Genomic DNA, 20,777 nt, shown 5'->3' on the forward strand with positions numbered 1-20,777 from the left:
CCTCCTCCTCTCATTCTCTGCGTGCTTGCTGCTGTGTACTCCTGCCCCAGGGAGCGGAGCTCGGGCTCTGCGCACGGCTGCTGACATGGTGCTGGGGTTGACCGCTGCCCCCTTCCCGTTATGAGGACATGAGCTGGATGGGTGGAACCAAGATAGGAAAGGTGGCAGGTGTAGTCGGAGAGAGATGTTGCATATCTCTGTTTGGGGGAATAGCTAGAATCAATCAACCTTTAGGGAGTGTGTAATAAGTACCTATCTGGCCCAGGGCTGCACTCAGTTCTAGGAGCACCCAAGCGTGTAGAAGCTGATGCTTTAGAAAGAGGTGATGCTGTCTTCTGGCTTTAGGAAGCGGCAAGGTAGTTAAAGAGGAAAACGGACACACCTGGAACCAGCCCAGCACGGAATGGCCTGTGGTACTGGATCCTACCCGAGATGGTTCTGTTTAAGAAGCTTCTAGGAAAAGCTTCTTGGAACCAAGTCAGTAATTGCCTCTAGGGAGTGGGATTAGAGGCGAGGACAGGGTAGGGAACACACCTTTTGTTCTTTAGTATTTCCTTTGAAATGAGAATGTATCCTATAACATAAGAACAACAGGAAATGTTTTTATGGTCCTGCCCACCTGGAACTTGGGGTGTGTGGCTCAGGGATGTCAGAGCTACAGCTGGGTTGGTCTGGTTGGGCAGAGGAATTGCAGGGCTATGTCAGACCACAGGAAACGCTGAAGGCCACTGAGAAGGAAGCTACAGTGAGCGGGATGTGTTTTTTTAAAGACGTGGCTGAGGGTGTTAAGGACAAATAGAAGAGTGTAAAAGCCAGACACAGAGGTACCGACTAGGATTTGTTACAGTCTGGTGCAGGGTGAAGACAAGGTGATTAGAAGTAGAAACTGTCAGAACAGGGGTTGCCTGTGGGCAGTGGGTCTAGCTGTGCCCATGGATGCTGGGGTCTCATGAGATGTTAGTTCTGCTTAGAGATGTGTCAAAGGAAGCAGTGCGGGGAGGGTTAAAAAAGGACCCGTCAAAGATAACATAAAAGCTCTGGAATGTTGAAAGAATTGGTGGTGCCTCTGCTAGAAATGGGGTAGTGGGACGGGAGGCCCAGGGGAGGGAAGAGAAGGTTGTTTTGACCACCTTGAGATTGCGAGGCGGCGGGGATCTGGGTGGAGAGGTCTTTAAGGGGCTGGAAAGACTGGGGGAGGAGGGCCGCACTGGACGTGCAAATGGGGACTCGGATGAGTGCATCACCAGTCCGCCTGCTCAGCCAGGTCTGTGCCTCGGGAGTTGGGGAGCAGCGACATAGTCCCCCCTTGAAGTGCTCGCGGTGGGGGAGACAGGGAAGCCACCAGTCCTGGTGCGGCCTGGCGAGGTCCGTGAGGGGGTGTGCAGGAGCGGGGACGGGAGAGACCAGCATCGGGGCCAGAACAGGAAAACTTTCTGGAGGAGACAGCCCATGAACTGAGTTTGAAGGATTCCCTGGATTTTGCCAGGTTAAGGAGAGGAGAAGGAAGAAGAATATTCCAGACAGAGGGAACAGCAAGTGTGGAGGTACACGAGTTTGGGCAGCACGATGATTCTGGGAACTTGAGGACCTTGTGTCTGGCTGAAGCAAACTGCAAGTGCACCAAATAGGAGCTGCAATAAAGCAGTGACCGCTGAAATGGCGGTGAGAGGGTGAATCAACGAGCCATTAAGGGACACATTTCAAGCAGAACTTCCTAGATCAGTGATGGCGAACCTTTTGAGCTCGGTGTGTCAGCATTTTGAAAAACCCTAACATGCCGAAACTGGTTTGGCTCAGTGGATAGAGCATCGGACTGCAGACTGAAAGGTCCCGGGTTCGATTCCGGTCAAGGGCATGTACCTGGGTTGCGGGCACATCCCCAGTGGGAGATGTGCAGGAGGCACCTGATTGATGTTTCTCTCTCATCGATGTTTCTGACTCTCTATCTCTTTCCCTTTCTCTCTGTAAAAAATCAATAAAGTATATTAAAAAAAAAAAAAGAAAAGAAAAGAAAAACCCTAACTTAACTCTGGTGCCGTGTCACATATAGAAATTTTTTGATATTTATTTTATATATTTAAATGCCATTTAACAAAGAAAAATCAACCAAAAAAATGAGTTCGCGTGTCACCTCTGACACGTGTGTCATAGGTTCGCCATCACTGTCCTAGATGCTGGCCCAACGGATGACCATCAGGTGTGGCCATGTAAGATTAGCCTAAGGAGCTAATTAAAAGTACAGATTCCAGGGTAACCTAGAATCCAGATTCAGAAAGCCCTGGGTGGGAGGTAGAGTCTGAATTTTAATCGTACTTCCCCTCCCCCCATGTAAATCCATGAAGGATTAAGAGTCCGGTAAAGACAAAACTTGGGGGTTGTCTGTTATTAAGGGGCTGGAAAAGAAGAGGGCTCAGCAAAGGGAATGCAGGAAGAACAGGAGGTGGGGAAAGAACGGGTATGCGACAACGTACCTTCCAGGAACACGGGAGGATGAGAACTCGGGGGACAGAATCACTAAACTGCTCTGAATGAAAACGGGGGGGACCCAGCCAGCGTCTGAACCTGATGTGCCCAGTAAATGAGTCTGACTCTTGAGGAAAGACTTTGGACATAGTGGTGGGACCCCAGAGGCTGAGATGCTGCAAGCGTTTGCGAAGAGGATGGCCAACCCAAATTAAAAGGCCAGCAACAGACCGGCTGGGGGAAACCAGCACAGCAGGTGTGATGGGAAGAGTTAATATTATTTTTTTTATACAAAAGAGATTTCTCTAACAAATCAGAATCCTCCCTAAAACCCAGCAGATCACGGTCAGAGAAGATGAACTGACAATCTGTCTGAAAAGGAGGAAGAAGTGGCTCCCATATGGGTGTTTAGGTTTAGCCTCACTAATAGCAGAGAAATGCAAGTCAGAACAAAGGGCCGTTTCCAACTCTTGGAGTTAGTGAAAAGTCAGGATGAAATTTTGTAAAGCAGTCTGCGTGTCAGAAACGATAAAAGTGTGCCTGCCTTGTTTACCCTTTACGTCTGCTTCTGGGAATTTATCCTAAAGAGATAATTCAAAATGTGGAAAAAACTGAAAGCGAGAAGATGTTCAGTGTGATGTGATTTGTAGCTGTGAAAAGATTGGAGATGATCTCAAAAGCCAGTAGGTAATGACTAAGGAATGATGGGAAACCCATAAGAGACCATTATAAAGCTACTAATTGTCACGACAGTTATGACCGAGATGTGATACAATGACAGAGATGCTTTATATTAAGTGGGGTGTAAAGTAGTACATACTCTACTATCTACATTTGTTTTTTTTTAAAAAAAACAATGTGTTTATAGATCATATTCAGTATATGGCAGGTGGATAGAAAATGAACTGGAAGGAAACCCACTGACGTGTTAATAATAACCTCACTGGGCGATGGGAATTTAGGAAACTTTTATTTTATACCTTTTCCTGTATGTCCTGCATATTTCAGCTAGGTGATGCATTACGTTGATAACCAGAACAAAAATCAAAATACTATTTCTTTTCAAAGTAAAGCATAAACTTGTATATAGCTTATAATGACACTTTTAAATTGTGTAAGAAAAGACTGGCAAGCGTGGTAGCATTATGGATTTCCCCCCCCCCCCCTTCTTTTCTGTTGCCCAAATTGCTTGTGATGTGGCTGCAGTCCTTTTATAATCAGGAACAAGTAGATGACAGTGACGTGGTTGGATGAAACCAGGATGTGGGGTTTGGTTTTCTGAAAGTGAAAGCGATAACCTGGATTGTGAGGGAGGCTGTGACGTTGCTCAGAAGATGCTTTTATACCCTGTCCTCCTGCCCCAGTTCCTGCTGCCTGAGGCCCATCGAGTGGTTTCCTTCTCACTATCCAGAAGCTTCCACCACAAGATGCTCGAATAGCATCAACTTGAGCAGCGAGTCTCCTTTGTGGTCTTGAATATGGGGACTTCGGGTTCTAGTTAGGTTTCTTTGAATGTGGATGCCTGTGACTCAAAAGGTCTATGGCAGAGTGAGAGCCACTTGGAGGGGCCACCAACTCTCAGATCCCTAGAGGTGCCTAGTTGAGGACCACTCATGGGTTCTGCTAGTCCCAGGCCAGAATGGCCATCCAATATTTAAGAAGAGAGAGAGAAAAAAAGGATATAGATATTTCCTTAAGTACTGTTTGAATATTTGTTTAAGTATGGAAAGGAGGCTGGAACCCTTTTCTGGTTTGAAATTTTAAATAAATGTTTAATTTTTAAATCTAAGTGGGATGTAGTTCTTGAGAAATGACCTGGTATTGAAACAGTGCTGCCATGCTGGCTTTGCATGGCTGAGGGCAAAGCCCCAAAAGGATGGAGAAAGGCATGGAAAGAAAACAGCTCACCTAGAAGAAACTAACACTTGAGTGGAAGAAGATTATCTCGGGGTTTCATGAAAGGCCGTTTAGGAAAAGGACGGCCAGCTGGGAGCAAGTTGGGAACGTACTGCCCGTTAAGTGAAGCAGACAAAGTGCAAGGCCAGGCCCGGGTAGAACAACCTGCTATAAACAACCGTCATGACAGCTCCCCAAAACCACCCGCACCCAGACTGGGCCTGGGCCGGCCCCCGCAGTTCCACTGATCGGATTCTGGGCAAGTCGGACGCCCGTGCTCTGCTTTGGCCGGGGCAAAGCCAGTCGGCGAACCCAGTGCCACTCAGTAAACATTAGTTGGTTGCACGATAACTTTAAGGCCTTCCGCGAGGCCCCATAGAGATTACAAAGATAAAGGAGATATGGACCGCCTTCCTTAACAGTCTAGTCCCATGGTTGGCAAACTGCGGCTCAAGAGCCACATGCAGCTCTTTGGCCCCTTGAGTGTGGCTCTTCCTAAGCCTTAGGAGTACCCTAATTAAGTTAATAACAATGTACCTACCTTATAGTTTAAGTTTAAAAAATTTGGCTCTCAAAAGAAATTTCAATCGTTGTACTGTTGGTATTTGGCTCTGTTGACCAATGAGTTTGCCGACCACTGGTAGTTGGATGAAGTGAAGGGATTCGTGTGAATGTAAGGCAACTCCCTCTTTTTGAGGGATGATTTTGAAAGTAAAATCTCGTGTTGTCTTTGGCAAATATGAGAGTCCTCATTATATTTAGGCTTTCTTTTTCTTTAGGTCTAATTCCTAATTGTGGACCATTCTTTTAAGTATTTGTATTCCCTTCTTTTTTTAATATAATAACATTCCCAAAGATGCCTTCTAAAGTAGAGTGTCAGGACACCCGGCAGAGTCGAAGGCTCTTCCGTTCTTTTGGTTTTGGGCTCGGAGGAGGCGTACCATCCTTCGGTCACCCCGAATCCGGTTCCTCCTACACCAGCCGCCTCCACCACGTCACTGGAGTTCGAACCCAACAGATCCAAGCTGTATCCTGAGGAGCACCGGCGGGGAAGGCAGTGCCACAGGATCGGCCCCCTGGGTTTGTCTCCAAAAAGCGTTGGTGATGACAGCGCCAGAGCAACCAGTGATTGGAAGGGTCTGAGGATTACGGTAAAACGGACCAATCAGAGCAGTCAGGCCCGGGTTGAGTTTAGTGCCTTCTCCCTCTGCCCTGATCATCAAAGCCTTCACAGAACCACCAACAGACAGGAAGAAGCAAAAAACATGAAACACACTGGAAATATCACTTTTGATGAGATTGTCAGCATTGCCGGACAGACGCAGCACCGATCTTTAGCTAGAGAACTCTCTGGAACCGTTAAAGAGATCCCAGGACTGCCCAGACTGTGGCCGCCACCCTCGTGACATCATAGAGGACGTCAGCAGTGATGCAGTGGAATGCCTCTAGTTAAGAACCACAAAGGAAAACATTTCACTTAAAGATCATGTGACGACAGCACCACATAGAGTGCCAGCCTCCTGAGGGCAGGAGCGTTTCTCAGACTTGCTCACTGTGGCCAGAACAGCCCTCCGGGAGTGCTTGCGGGGTAGCGTTAAACGAACATGCAATAGTCAAACAGCAGACAGCCGTGGTCCAAGGGGACTTCCGTCTCCCAGCCAGCTAATTAGAAGGTTCTTAATTACCTCTCACCTTTCAGACTCAGTCTTCTGAGATGTATTTTCAGTGTTCCATGTGCTCTTTATTTTTATGCTCTTGTTTCACATCTGAACATAAAGTCCATGAGCATCTGGTGAAGGCTGATCAGTCACTGCTTCCAGCATTCCCCATGGTTTACATCTCTGTCGTTGTGATCGCTGTACTTCTGATCACCAACACTCCTCTATCTTTCTATTTCCCAACTCATTGCAAAATGAAGGAAAACATTGAAATCTTACCAACGAGGGTGGCCAGGCCGATAAAAGGGGTGCCAGATTTTGTTTGTCAAATAATTTTTAAAAGCTCAACATCTTCATCCAAAAGCAGTTCAGGTGGGCAGCAAAAAGGAAAAAAAAAATGTCGAAGCTCAGAAATCAAATGTGATTAATCTGAGGATGGTCTGAGTACTTTCACCACCTACCTGGTAGCTGCTCACCCGAATTTCAGGCAGACCTAGGAATGAGAGAAAATAAACCCAAAGCTGTAAATTTGCATGGAAATGTTACTCACCCTCCCAGACTTGTGACTTAATCTCCTCTAGCAGCTTCCTCTGAGCAAGGCCGAGGCCTCTCTGAACATACTAAACCTGTGTGTGTGCGCCTGACGGCAGAGGCGTTCTCTCCCAGGGTCCGGAGCCCGTGTGTGCCGGACTCCGGGTCTCCTCCTTCCGCTCTTTTCTCCCGAGGCAGAGCCTACGCTGGTGCACTAACCTGCAGCGTCTCTGTGCTTCTCTTCTTACCTCCTCTTTCCTGTTCTTTCCCTTTTGCTGTGGTGTGTCCAGAAAAGGAAGTCAAGTTCCAGCGTGCACCTAATGGTGAGCCTTGCCTGCCCACCCATCTGCCCACTCCATGCTGCCTGTGCCCGCCTGCCGGCCACGCAAACCCATTCTGCCATGTGCGTGCGCTTCACTCATCCTCACTGCATGTCTGTGCTGTGTGGGCAGGTGTGGCCCGTCCTGCGGGGCGGGGGCCATGGCCCAAGGTCCCCCAGGAGCCTAAAAGGTGGGCATTGGAATGTGCCTGCCGCAGCCCAGGGCAGCGGGTAAAGCTGGCAGGGACCCGGGGCCAGGGGCAAGCACAGGGAGAGACCCTCACTCACTGCTGCCCAGGAGGCGAGGCCCTGCTCCCCGGGCACGGACAGCGAATTCCTGCAGACTGGCAGCCGGTGGACGTCTGGTGGGCAGAAGAGCTGGTTGAAGAGCCTCACTCTCCCGGCCTTTTCCCCTGTGCAGCTGCCCATTAGCAGTGCCCAGCGTTTTATCCTCCCCACCCAGCCCTCGGGGAACAGCTGAAAGACAACAGGAAGCACGTGTATTTTTATCCTCACCTGAGGACATGGTTTTCATTGATTTCGGAGAGAGAGGAAGTGGGGGGAGAGAGAGAAAAACATCGATCGGTTGCCTCTCGCACGCCCCACCCCTACTGGGGATTGAGCCTGCAACCTGGATATGTGCCCTGACCAGTCATCAAACCGCCACCTTCTGGTGCCCTGGACGATGCTCCAGCCAGCTGAGCTCACCGGCCGGGGGGCCAGAGCAGGAACGCACCTTCTTTCTCATGGGACGCGGGGCACCAAGAGCAACACGGCAGCCCGAGTCATTATGAAACCGTCCATTAAAGCCAGAGGTGGGGCAACCCGGGGGGCATCCCAGCCCTCTTCAGATAGGACAGGTTTTATGAACACCCTGGAGTCCTCCCCCTGTGCCAGGATCTATCTCAGCTGGGCTTTGCAGGCAAGACAGCCTTGGCCAGGCAGCCCCGCCCAGAAGGTCAGTGTCATCGCTGAGCTAGGAGGGCCCTGCTCCTTCTCTGGGGGGAATGGGAGAGAGCAGAGCTCCTGTGAGTTGAGACCCACGTCCTGGCTCCTGGGACCCCTCTTCTCAGCCTGCAGCGTTCAGTGGAGTCTTGTAGCGCTTGGTTCCTGGTTTGAGGTTCCATGCCCAGACCTGGGTTTGGGATGCCTCAGCGAGCGAAGGGTGGATGGCTTCAGGTCTGGTCCTCGGGGCTGGGGAAGAGGCCCCCAGGCGAGAAGAAACCGTCTGGGTAGCTTTTGGCGTGCATCCTCATTTGCGCCCCCGCAGAGGTGGTAGGCACGCGTTTGTCTCTGTGCCTTTTGAAGGACTTGCAGGCATCAGGCCTCTTCTCAGGGGCCGCCAGCTCCACTGGACACTCGTGAGACTGAGTCCACTGGTTAGGGGATCGTAAGTCTGCTGGGAGAGCATCGCTACGACGCCCTGCCTCCTTCCTTCCCGGCCACCCTCCCCCCCACCTCCCTTGCTGTGCCGCTCAGTGTGACATTTTGAAAGATGAGATATCCCGGTGGTCTCTGCTGTGGGAGTGCTGGCCTGCCCGTCAGCCTCCTCTTTCCTGGGGGCTGGGCTCTGGGACTGCAGCCACAGCCCCCAGCTGGGTTCACCGGCCCCTCCTTGGAGCTCAGTCCTTCCTGGCAGCTGACCCCGTCCACGAGCCGTCAGGCGGCAAGGCCAGCAGCGCGCTCCTGTCTGCTCCGTGGGTCAGTAGGTGCATACTCTAAGCAAAGCCAAACCCCACCCCTTCCTCTCGGACACCACCTCCTGGACCAGGTTTCCTTTCTCTTCTCTTCCTCTTCTTTCAGGTCAGGCTTGAAGCTGGTGCTGTAAGGGAAGGGAGTGCAGGTGGCAGGTTGAAAGGGCACCAGGAGAACGCCCACAGATAGGAGACGCAGCGTTTCTGAGTTTTGTTCTGCTTTCTTATAAGCCACCTTCCTTCTCCCCTTGTGAAATGAGAAGAAGCTCCCGCGTTTCTTTGGGTGACGGTGGTTGTGCAGTGACATTGCATCTGGCTGAAGCGGAGAGTTCTGGAGAGATGCCCTAAACCAGTCTTTGGAAGGCTGGCCCCACCTTGAGGATGCTTCCAGAGCTCAGTCTCTGGACCCCCCTTCAACTGCTCCCCTCTTTCGATCATCTCTCCAGCCATCGCTGCCATCCGCGTAGCGTTTTGGAGGCCACCTGAGCCCTAGTTCCTCCAGGCCAGGCCAGGGGGCAAGGGGGGTCTGGGAGTCGAACCTGAGCTGCCTTGGTGACTCCAGAGGAACTAAACCATCTGTTTTCTTGTCTCAGCCACAGAGCAACAACAAAAACAGTCTCGTAAGCCCAGCCCAAGAGCCTGCGCCCTTGCAGACGGCCATGGTACCTCCTGACTACGGCTTCTCCGCCCCTGCCCCCGGCTGCCTCCTGCTCCTTCCCGCGTCCTCTTCTTGCCCTCCCGCCCAGGCCTCTCTGGCTCTCTTCCTTTCTGGATTCCTGTAGATCAGGCTGCTTCGTGTACTTCCCCACAGACCCCTTCCCCCTCATTGTCCCGGCTGACCACGCTCCTTCCTGCACGGCAGAACTGCTCCTGCTCCTTTCACTGTTGGGGGAAGAGTGGTCGGGGCTCTCGGCTAAACCTCCCAGCCCCAGGCTGGGCCCCCAGTGGGTCTGCTTTGGGGGCCGGGAAAGTCAGTTGCTTATAAAAGGAGAGGGTAGGAGCTTTCTCGGGGCCTGTACGTCAGTTCTTGGAGGCCTTATAAAATCTGCCTCAGCCTTTCCTTTGCAATTCACGAACAGGACGGAGGGCTGGGGTCCCTCTCCCCACCCCCGATGGTGCTGATCTCTGGGTTTCTGGAGAGCCCCATGCTGCTTGTGCCGTCGGAGTTCTCTCTGGCTCTTTGGAGGGGCATCGTGCGCTCCCAGAGCTCCCTCTGCTAGTGCAGGCTAAGGAGGGAGCAGGGGATGACTAGGAGAGAGGGAGGGGTAACCGTGCCTGCTGCTCCTCCTGCTTTCTGTGGACCCTCATGCTGCCTGACATGCTGATGTAGGGGACGGGACCCCGGGGAAGGCAGAGGTGGGTGAAGCAGGCAGCTCTGGGCTCAGCTTGCTGTGGGGGCACCCTGGGTCTTTCTGGGACACCTTAGTCCGCTCTCCCTTTTTCCGGCCTACCCCGTGGTGAACACTGTCGGTGGGGTCCAGCCTGTGCCCTTAGCCCCACAGCTCCCCCAGTGTACTTGTCCCGTGGGGAGAGGAAACTCAGAAGGAGCAGGAATCAGGGTCAGAGACCCGCTTCCTCTCCGCTCCCCTGGTGCCTGCTTCCATGGCCAGGCCTCTCTTTCTTACCAGCCAGCGCTGTCCCCTGAATCTGGGGCTCCCGGCTACCTAGGACCCAGTCATATCAGGACGTTTTGTCTTGTGAGAATGGCTAGTGGGGAGGCCCCAGTGGTCATTATAGAGGTCTCTGAGGGTGCCTGGGTAGGGGTGGGGGTCCCCCAGGGAAGAGCAGTAAGTCTGTCTCCGAGGTCAGGAGGGTAATTTTCATCTTCCCTCACAGGAGCCGCAAACCACCGTGGTGCACAACGCTACAGACGGGATCAAGGTGAGTGGGTCGTGAGCTGCCCCCTGCCTCCGTGTCAGAAGGGAGCCGGTGGGCTGCGTCGCGGGATCCGAGGGTCCCACAGATGGCAGCCTGCAGGCTGGACGTCAGGGCCAAGGTGTTTGCAGCGTCTAGGCCAGTGGTTGGCAAACCGCGGCTTGCGAGCCACATGTGGCTCTTTGGCCCCTTGAGTGTGGCTCTTCCACAAAATACCACATGCGGGCGTGCACGTACAGTGCGATTGAAACTTCGTGGCCCATGCACAGAAGTCAGTTTTTGGAAAGGAGATGGACAAAACAAGTAGACGAGTGTGGATGGGAGAGTTGGAAGGGGTCGACCTCAGCGAACGTACCTCAATCAGATTGAGGACGTTTTTAGCAAAGGCCAGCTTAGGAGTACCCTAATTAAGTTAATAGCAATGTACCTACCTATATAGTTTAAGTTTAAAAAATTTGGCTCTCAAAAGAAATCTCAATCGTTGTACTGTTGATATTTGGCTCTGTTGACTAATGAGTTTGCCAACCACTGGTCTAGGCTGTTGGTTACTCCCTTCTTTTTCTTTTTTAATACATTTTTATTGATGTCAGAGAGGAAGGAAGAGGGAGATAGAAACATCAATGATGAGAGAGAATCATTGATCAGCTCCTGCACGCCCCCTACTGGGGATCGAGCCCACACCCAGGGCATATGCCCTGACCAGGAATCAAGCCGTGACCTCCTGGCTCATAGGTCAGTGCTCAACCACTGAGCCACGCTGGCCGGGCAGTTACTCCGTTCTTGGTGATGCTGAGTTCAGGCTCTTCAGTCGGACAGGCCTGGGCTTGAATCCTGGCCCTGGGCCGCCGGACAAGACACTCGACTGCTCTGCCTCTCAGTTACTTTCTCTGTGAACTGGGGGTAATAGTCACAGAACTGTCTTCCGTGACTGGCGAAGTGTAAATGAGAATCAACGTCAGCTCGGAAAACAGAGCAAGAATATCATCAGGCCCTAGGACATTCTCCTTGGCCTCAGCTCTTTGTCCTCAATAACCTTGTCTCCTGTTCAATCCCAGTCGCAAATATTCATTGAGCCAAACCGCCCGTAGTTCTGTTTTATAGAAGTGACAAGACAAAATCCCTCTCCACGGGTGTGGGGAAGGCAGACAATAAACCAAAAACCAAATAACTAAGAGAAAGTCTAGTTGTGATAAGTGCTATGAAGGAAATGGCACAAAGTCAAGAGGGAACAGGGCCTTTGATTACATGGTCAGGAGGTGGGTGATATTTGAACTACATGATGGGAGCAAGGCAGCCAGGCAAACTCAGGGGCTTGGCATGTATCCAGAATGAAGAAGTAGAAGAAATCAAGCAGAGATCCAAGCACGAAGAGCAAGGGGCCGGGGAGCAGGGGAGCAGGGAGGGTGGGGGAGTTGGAGAGGCGGGCAGGGCCTGCCGTGAAGGACTCGGGTTTGCATTTTATTCCAGCAGCTGCAAGAAGCTGTTGGTGATTCTCAGATGGGGAGTAATACAGTCCGACGGACTCTGAAAAGCCCCTCTGGCCATGTCATAGGAGGCAAGGGCGGAGCAGGGAGACCAGGAAGTGATTGTAGCAGTTCGGGTGCCAGATGTGGGTAGCTTAGACGCAGGTGGGAGTGAGATGGGATTTATTTTGGAGGTAGAATGGACAGATTTGATTTTAGATGGCATAACTGAGATATGAGAGAAAGAAGGGGGGAAAAGGAATCAACCGAAAAACCTAGGAGGTGACTGTAGGTTTTCACCCAGATGGCGGCATTGGTGGTGCCATTTCCTGAGTTGGGGAGGGAGTTGGGACTCCCGAGTTTTGTGAGAGTCCAGCGGCCAGGGTAGGCACGGAACCGCCTAGGATCCCTCCCTGCGCGGGCACGGGCTCTGCTTTTGTTCTGCTTGGCTGCTCGGGTTTCCCAAGGGCCTGCGTAACTACAAGCGTGTTCTTTCCGGCCTCCAGGGCTCCACGGAGAGCTGCAACACCACCACGGAAGATGAGGACCTCAAAGGTAGGTGCTGGCCCTGGGTGGGGAAGGGACGCCCGCCGTGTCCCAGGTGCCTTGGCTCCAGCGGAACACCTGCCTGTCTGCCCCCAGAGCGGAGATGGGTGGCTCCGTCTACTCCAGAGGAGGGCGTGGCCTGACTGCTCTCCGTGGGCCGCGATGGGAGGCTCCTGTCTGTTGTGGCTGGGCCAGGCAAGAGGCCTGTCTCCTCTGGCCCCGAGTCTGGAATAGCTGAACTAGAGTTATTTCCGAGCCTGTCCAGGACCAGGGCTCAGAGACCTGTACCTGTTGCAGAGAATGCTGTGTCATCCCACAGCAGGGACCCCTTGAGTCCCCACAGAAATAACCCACAAATATCGTGAGTTGTCAGTAGGGTGACCAGTTGTCTCAATACCCCCAGGACTGAGGTGGTTCCCAAGATGTGCAACTTCCTGTTTTAAAACCGGAACAGGCCTAGGCGCATGGGGGGGAGTGGGGCACTCTCGTCACAAAGGCTTGGCACCAGCAGTGGAGTCGGAACCCCACTTGGCGATGTCCTGGTGATGCTGTAAGGACCACCGGCCTAGGCATGGGCCTGGCCAGAGTGCCAGGGGATGTGGGAGGGCATGGCGGCCAGACCACTGGGAGTCTCTGCCCTGCTCTTTGGTTTGGCCTAGAGTCGTTCCCTTTGCCTCGCTGGGTGACCTTAGGCCAGGCTTTCAGAAAACAGGGAGGAATGTTGCAGGACAGAGCGGAGAGAACATGCCCAGGGGTCGCCAGGGGGCACCAAACCTTTGGGGACCCAAAAAATATAGAAGCATAAATGTGTACGACCGGAAAGAACAGTTGCTCAGGGCTGCTGGGGTGAAGGTCAGGTCAGCTCAATTCTGGTGAAGCCGGCAGAGTACCTGGCTCCTTCGCTGCTGGGCTCTCGACCTGGTAGCCTAGCCCCCTAGAACATCTCCCCGGGGAGCAGGGACCCTTGGACAGGCTGTGTGAAGGCCCCTCTGGAAGCCAAAGCCTAGGTCAGTGCACTTTCCTGGGGCTCTTGGCTGGGAGGCCCAGTGTCCACAGCAGCCCGAGGCATCGCCTTGCCCAGGCTCCGCAGGGCCACGGGCGCGGGTCCTGTTCGGCTTGCTCGCTCACCTGCCTTGTTCTGTTTGTTTTGGCTGCTCTGCCTTGCCCTGCCCTGCCCTGGCTGGCTAGCTGCCCCGCTCCGCACTGGGAATGGCAGCTCGGTGCCCGAAGGACGGAGCTCCCGGGACAGAACAGCCCCCTCTGCAGGCATGCAGCCCCAGCCTTCTCTCTGCTCCTCAGCCAGTAAGTGTGAGGGAGGCACAACCTGGCGTCCGTTCCCTGGCTCCTCCTGAGGCCCCTCAGGGACCCCCCCAGAGCTGGCCGCCCAGCTCCCCCGTCCTGTCCTGTTGAGTGAGCTTCGGGAGCTCGGCCCCTGCTGGGTGGGGGAGCTGATCGGAGGCGCTGTTAACCAGGCCGGGGCGCCTGAGACCAGGGCCCAGAGACACAGCGTGGGGGGGGAGAGCATCGCATGGGGGAAGGAGTGGAAAGTCACTGGGTTAGGCAGTGGGTCTCACCTCAGCACTGAGCCAGGAAGAAAGGCCGAGTCAGAAGTCAGAGAGGGTGGGAGCGGGTGATGGGGAAGCCGCGATGGCTGAGAAACCACGTTGGGATATGGTGTTTCCTGGGCTCAGCATATCCTATCGAGAGCCTGGTGCTTGGCTGAGACAGACCTGAGTTTGAATCCCAGCTACAGTACTTTCAGAAATGTGTGAAGTAGATTAAACCTCCCAGAGTTCGTTTCCTCGTCTGTGGAATGGGGATACAGTGACCCCTACCTCATAGCATTCTGATGAAAAATAAATGAGGTGGTAGAACATGTTGACACGATGCCTTGCTAGGTTAATGGCAGCTGGTATGGATATTTTTAGTGGTGTCTGTGTAGATCATGCCTTTGTCTGCTTCTTTTCCTCCTACTATCTGTCCTGTTTAGAGTTTCTAAACACAACCGTCCTCACCCACAGGGCCCCAGTCAGGTCCGACAGATGGGTTTGGCGGGGTGGGAGAGGGTGTGTGTGTGTGTGTGTGTGTGTGTGTGTGTGTGTGCGCGCGCCTCTAGAACGCGAATAGAGCTCGCTGGTCCCGCTAACCTGCTGCTTACCTGAAGGTGCTGCTGGCGGTGGGGCCCCACCTGGCTGTCCCCTTGGCTGCCCTGCCCTCTCCCAGCTGTGCCACTGGGCTGTGCTGTTCTAATCGCTCACATGTGTCTTGTAGCCTCTTGCTCCTGTGAGGAAAGGCATGAGTCCTGGGCCAGCCCAGGTTCTGGTCAGGGTTAGCCCGGTCTCAGTCTGAGCCCTCCCCCGGCAGCACCCTCTGCTGACAGTGGTGCTCCCTCTAAGTGATCTGGCCCTGAGCCCAGGATGTCACCAGCAGTCCCTCGGCTTGGCATGGCTGGGGGCTCGAGGGCACCAACTCTGCTTGCCTGTCAGTCTGTGCCTTGTCTTGAATTTCCTGAGGGACACATCCTGGCATGAGATTTAGAGCTTTTCAGGGCTTGTCCAGGGTAAATGGAGCTGTCTTTCTGGTGAGAGGCTCTGTTTACAAAGAGTGTTTATAGTTCCAAGATCCTTCATCTCAGAAAAGCCCTGTGGAGGAGATGAGCAGGGGGAAGGGAATTAAGCATCCATCCTAACATTCATGCTTTGGGAGCCCTCATCCCTGGCTGGATTCTGCTCTCAGGCTGGCTGTTGCCTGGAGTGAGGTTCTGCACCACTGAGTGGGGGCTGGGTGGAAGTGGGGGGCATGGTAATTGAGACCTGACTGAGCCCCTTCAGGTGAGAAACGTCAGCCACACCTTATCAGGAAACAGCCTTATCGGGCGAAGCTTCTCAGAGAAGCTGAACCTGCTGGAGATGGGATGCACGCTTCTGCACGGGGTATTCATGATGTGCCAGGCGCCTCGGCTGTTAAAGACGAGTGTGTTCTGCAGCCTGGTTGTTGATGGAGAGGGAGACAAAGGCCAGAGAGCCACAACGCATGGGTGGGCTTCAGGAGGAGGCGGTCGTTAGTTCTACAGATGACAGAGGAGGGATGGAGACAGAGGTGGGCTCACTCTTCCTGCAAAGGGCCTCAAACTCAAAGAGGGCTGTCTTTGTCAAAGAGATCACAGGGGATCCTTGAAGACTGGGGAGGGCTCCCCGCCACTTAGGAGCTCCCCAGTCCCACGCAGGTAAAGTGCTGGATTTTTCCCCCCCACAGTGCGAAAACAGGAGATCATTAAGATCACAGAACAGCTGATTGAGGCCATCAACAATGGAGATTTTGAGGCCTACACGTGAGTAGAGACCTAATTCACTGAGGCTCAAGTTTCTCAAGGCCTTTCCCTCCTCCCCAAAGCAGCTAGGACCCTGGGGAAAGGGAAGGTTGGGCCTTGGGCCCAGTGTGAGAGTTAAACATCAGGCCGCCAGGTCGGGAGCCCTTCCAGGCAGATACCCTTGGTTGAGCCCTCCCGTGGGGTGCTGGCGGGCAGCGGGCTGAAAGGCAGGGCTAAGAGGTCTTAGCAGGCGTGCCCCTCAGATCTCAGCCATCTTGTCCGGCCTGGCCCAAAGCTAACCTCCTGCAGGATAGACCCACTAATGAGGAAGAAAGACGAGTAATCCCCGTGGAAGACTGACAGGCTGCTTTTTCTTTTCTGCAGGAAGATTTGTGATCCAGGCCTCACTTCCTTTGAGCCCGAAGCCCTTGGTAACCTCGTGGAGGGAATGGATTTCCATAAGTTTTACTTTGAGAATCGTGAGTGGGTTCGTGCTGCTGATATACTCCTGCCTGCCCCTTCACCCCCTTCGCCTCTGTCCTCGCTCACCCTCTCCTCTTCCCCGCTGCCCACTTTCCTCTTACTTGACCTGCCCGCTGCACCCTGGTCCGTGTGCTTGCCTCCTTGTGCTCTGAGAATGGCCTTAAAGGGCGCCTTTGAAGGCCCTGCTCCAGAACCTGCGTGCCCCTTCCCTACTGCAGCTGCCTCATGGCAGTGGTGGTTGCCACAATCAAGGTCACTGTATTTCTTTAAGCCTCACTTTTTCTTTTTTTTTAAGAGAGAGGAAGGAAGGGAAAGAGAGAGAGAGAGAGAGAGAGAGAGAGAGAGAGAGAGAGAGAGAGAGAGAACATCAATCAGTTGCCTCTGGTACATGACTCAACCGGGGATCAAACCCACAACCTGGGTATGTGCCCTGACCGGGAATAGAACCTGCCACCTTTCCGTGCATGGGACGGTGCTCCAGCCAGCTGAGCCACACCGGCCAGGGCAAGCCTCATCTCTTTTCAAGATGATTGGAAACCATCTGAGACGAAGTTAAGGTGGTCTCAGCAAGTAATACTGCTCTGTGTCTGCAGATGTCACAGTAAAGAAATTAAAGCCAGGATGAGAATGTGCAAGCAAGGAACAGGCACTGCTGGTGACTTGTGAGACTGCACGTTGTGGCTAGGGTCTTCCTGAGTATCGAGGGAGACGGGCGTCCTGGCTGGGGGTTGTGCGCTAGACGGTCCACGGAATCCCAGGGGACAAGAAGCTGAATAGTCACCTCCCGTCTTTCTCTCCACTCTCTAAGGCCCTCCTTCCTCCCTCCCTCCTTTTTTATTTCCTTCTCACTTTGTCCTGGGGCTTCCCCATCCTGCCCTGAATTTTATTTTGTTGCTGTTTTCTCTACTAACTACCATCCTCTCCATGTCTCAGCTGCAAATGTAAACCCTAGGCTCTCTAAGTAATTCTATTAGCCAGAAGCAATTCCAGGGTTTATAGAAGCTCTAAGGAAGTTTTCATGTGAATCTCAATAAAAGTAACACAGTTGACAGTGTTTGCTGATAATGGCAATCTTTTGGCTTTCCCCCAGAGGATCCTGGGAATATCCTGAGCTTGGTGCTTTGATGATTCAATTTGAACTTTGGACCTTTTTTTTTTTTTTTTTTTTATCACAAATCCATTTGGAATATTTTAAGTTCTTGATTTTGCTCTATAGCCCTAATTGACAACAAGCCAACCCTTATGAAATCTAAACATCAGAGGAAAGAGAAGAGGCTTTAGTTAAGAGTAATATGGTCCTGAGCTCAGATGTTGTGTGATTTGGGGAAATTACTTAACCTGTGTCCTTACCTTACAATGAAGAAAATGGTATCAACCAAAGAATTACAGCTCATGCATGTAAAACCCCCAGCACAATATCTGATTAAAACAGTAGCTGCTGTTACCATTGTTCCCACCTTCCTCTTCCTTTTGGGTAACTGAGACTAATGTGATGAGGTTGCCTGGCCTCTGGAAATGTATGGGGGACTTGGAGAGCTCCCAGAGTGGTTGCCGAGAGAGGGTGAGACTTAGAAGTGCAGGCTGAGAGGAAGTGTCAGTGCGCGGGCCTGGCGCCTTCCTACCTAACTCACCCTGCCCTGCCCCCTGCAGTCCTGTCCAAGAACAGCAAGCCCATTCACACCACCATCCTGAACCCACACGTCCACGTGATCGGAGAGGACGCCGCTTGCATCGCCTATATCCGCCTCACCCAGTACATCGATGGGCAGGGCCGGCCTCGCACCAGCCAGTCGGAGGAGACCCGGGTCTGGCACCGCCGGGATGGCAAGTGGCTCAATGTCCACTATCACTGCTCAGGGGCCCCTGCCGCACCGCTGCAGTGAGCTCAGCCACAGGTGCACCTGGTGGGGGGTGGGGAGGGGCTGGGACAGGTGGGGTCAGAGGTGGTGGAGAGTTGGCATTGAGGGAGATGGGGCCGCCCCGGAGGAATGGCAAGGGCTGCACAGTGTGGCGGTAACAGGTTCTGCTCTTAAATCAGACAGACTTGGGGCCAGTAGCTCCAGGCCTCCAGATTGGGTGGCCTTGGACCGGTTACCTCCTCCCCCTAAGCCTCGGTTTCCTTAGCTGTCAAAAGAGGGAAAGGGCGGTGCCTGTCTCATGAAGCTGTGAGAATGAAATAAGAGGCTTAATGAGTAAAGCATTTAGTCAGTGCTCAGCACATGGGAGGCGATGTTGTATTTCAATACTGGCTTCTCCCCCAGCCTCCACCTCCTCAGGCAGACTTGGCCACGTGTGTAGTGTAAGTTCCCGGAACTCATCTGTGTGTTTACTGTCTTCTGTTCTGTTACTATGTCTATCCTGTTTGACAGGGGCATTAGGAGATCCCAGCTGGAGGTCGAACCTTTGCAGCCAGTGGCTCTGGAGGGCCTGAGTGACAGCGGCAGTCCTGTTCGTTTGAGGTTTAAAACAATTAAATTACAAAGCGGCAGCAGCCAATGCACGCCCCTGCATGCAGCCCTCCCGCCCGCCCTTCGTGTCTGTCTCTGCTGTACTGAGGTGTTTTTTACATTTAAGGGGGGAAAAAAGAAAAAAAAGATTGTTTAAAAAAAAAAATGGAATCCATACCATGATGCGTTTTAAAACCATCAGTAGCCCCTGGGCTGGCAAGAAGGCAGGAGTTTGTGTAATGCCCATCCTGGCATGAGCAGCGGGCTCACTCACCAGCCCTGAAGAGGTGAGGTTGGCCTCTGGCCTCCATGGACTTAGGAGACCAGGCAAGAACTCTGACAAAACTTTGGGGGCCGTGATGTGATCGCAGCCCCTGAGGTGGCCTGCCCGCCCCAGGTCTAGGAATGGACTTCTTCAGAATTTGCATAGGCACCTAGAACGAGGCTGAGGAGAACACTGTGGCCATCAGACCTACTTGGGAGAGAGTGCACAGCTCCCAGCCTGCAGCGGAGGCAGCTGAGACACAGTGGCCTCAGGACTAAGGGCCCGGATGTTGCTGTCCTATTCCACTCAGCGTAGAAGAGAAGAGAATTGGTGCTGCAGAAGTGTGTCCGCTACGAAGCCGACGAGAAACCTCGTGTTAGCCTGACATGTCCTCACCGACTCATCCATTTCTATGGGATGCGCAGTGCATGCGGGCCCTGCTATTGAGGCCCAGTCCCTGCAGTGGGAAAGGGGGAAGGGTTGCGCTTTGCCCCGTCTTTGTTTTCTTACAACTGAGCAAGGAGAGAGCCAGACCCTCGTCAGGGCTCCCTTTGCTGCCTTCGGCAGTTTTGTTTCTGTCTTGCCTTTTCCTGGCGGTGGTCCCCGTGCTGACCCTCATCTGGGCCTGGGCCCTCTGCCAAGTGCCCCTGTGGGATGGGAGGAGTGAGGCAGCGGGATTGAGTCGATGGTTGTCTCTATGCATTCAGGCCGCCCTGAGGGCTGCCTCCCTTCTTCCTATTCCCTTGCTGCACGTCCATCTCTTTTCCTGTCTTTGAGATTGACCCGACGGCTTTGGCAAGAAGAAGAGGCGTCCTCTTAAAGAGGTCTCTTTACTGACCAACTGAAGTGTAGACTTAACTGCTGGACAATCTGCATGGGCATCACCCCCACCAACAACAACTGCATGTACCCCAAAGAGGTGTTCAGAACCAAGACTCCTACCTACATTCATTGTCCCTCCTGTGCTCAAGGAGTTCCAGTCCAGGAGGGGAAGATCTATACTCTAAGCAGATAGAGAAGACAATGGAGGAGCAACTGGTCATGGCATTGGTGTCCCCGAAACAGCTGTGCAAACTGGTCTGCGCAATTATTTGCACTGTTGGGGGGAAAGTGGGTAGACCCCAGCTGCCTGGACTACCTTCAGGAGGCAAAGCTACAGATGGACCTTGGAGCCAGCTGAGAAGAGAGCAAACCCGCAGGTGCTGGTATTTGGACGTAGCCAGGCTCCTCTGAGCACCTCATGCATGCCCCAGCCCCTGGCCTGAGCCCTTTGCCGCCCTGCAGCCTGCAGTACCAGCACGCAGACACCTTCACCACGGGGTTTGGTTTTGCTGGCTTGAAGACAAATGGTCTTAGAGTTCATTAAGACCCATAGCTTCATGTGGCTGCTCCAGCTCCACTTCTTAGCATTCTTACTCCTCTCTGGGGCTAATGTCAGCATCTATAGACAATAGACTATTAAAAAAAAAAATCACCTTTTAAACAGGAAATGGAAGGCATTTGATGCAGAATTTTTGCATGACATAGAAATAATTTAAAAATAGTTAGTGTTTGTTCTGAATGTTGGTAGACCCTTCATAGCTTTGTTACAATGAAACCTTGAACTGAAGATATTTAATAAAATAACCTTTAAACCGTCCACTGTGTTACTGCTGGTGGAGATGTATGGCCAGGGGCTTAGATTTTAGCAGCCTGGGTTACAAGGTTTCCACTCACTCCCTTTGGGCCCATTTTGGAATAAAACTTCATAAACTCATCCACCTGCTTACAGTTCACCCGGCTGCCCAGGCGAGTTTGGGAGGGGGAGGGGGCATTTGGGCCCTTAGG

At 52.9% G+C, this 20,777-nt stretch overlaps 1 protein-coding gene across 21 annotated transcripts in view; it reads left to right on the plus strand.

The window, feature by feature from the left end:
• CAMK2G (calcium/calmodulin dependent protein kinase II gamma) overlaps window positions 1–20,589 on the plus strand; it is a 59,351-nt gene extending 38,762 nt beyond the window's left edge. For 3 of the 21 annotated variants that reach the window (XM_059662314.1, XM_059662312.1, XM_059662315.1), the window contains 9 exons: window positions 6,839–6,871; window positions 9,155–9,223; window positions 10,398–10,442; window positions 12,406–12,454; window positions 13,634–13,747; window positions 15,701–15,776; window positions 16,140–16,234; window positions 17,889–18,133; window positions 18,608–20,589. In XM_059662314.1, the coding sequence (XP_059518297.1) occupies window positions 6,839–6,871; window positions 9,155–9,223; window positions 10,398–10,442; window positions 12,406–12,454; window positions 13,634–13,747; window positions 15,701–15,776; window positions 16,140–16,234; window positions 17,889–18,121 (714 nt within the window). In that variant the 3' untranslated portion in view covers window positions 18,122–18,133; window positions 18,608–20,589. The other 18 variants (XM_059662316.1, XM_059662320.1, XM_059662319.1 and 15 more) reach the window with 11 other exon arrangements.
• Window positions 20,590–20,777: the final 188 nt, after the last annotated feature.

This window comes from Myotis daubentonii, chromosome 13 (genome assembly GCF_963259705.1).
Source record: "Myotis daubentonii chromosome 13, mMyoDau2.1, whole genome shotgun sequence".
Classification (NCBI taxonomy): Eukaryota; Metazoa; Chordata; class Mammalia; order Chiroptera; family Vespertilionidae; genus Myotis; species Myotis daubentonii.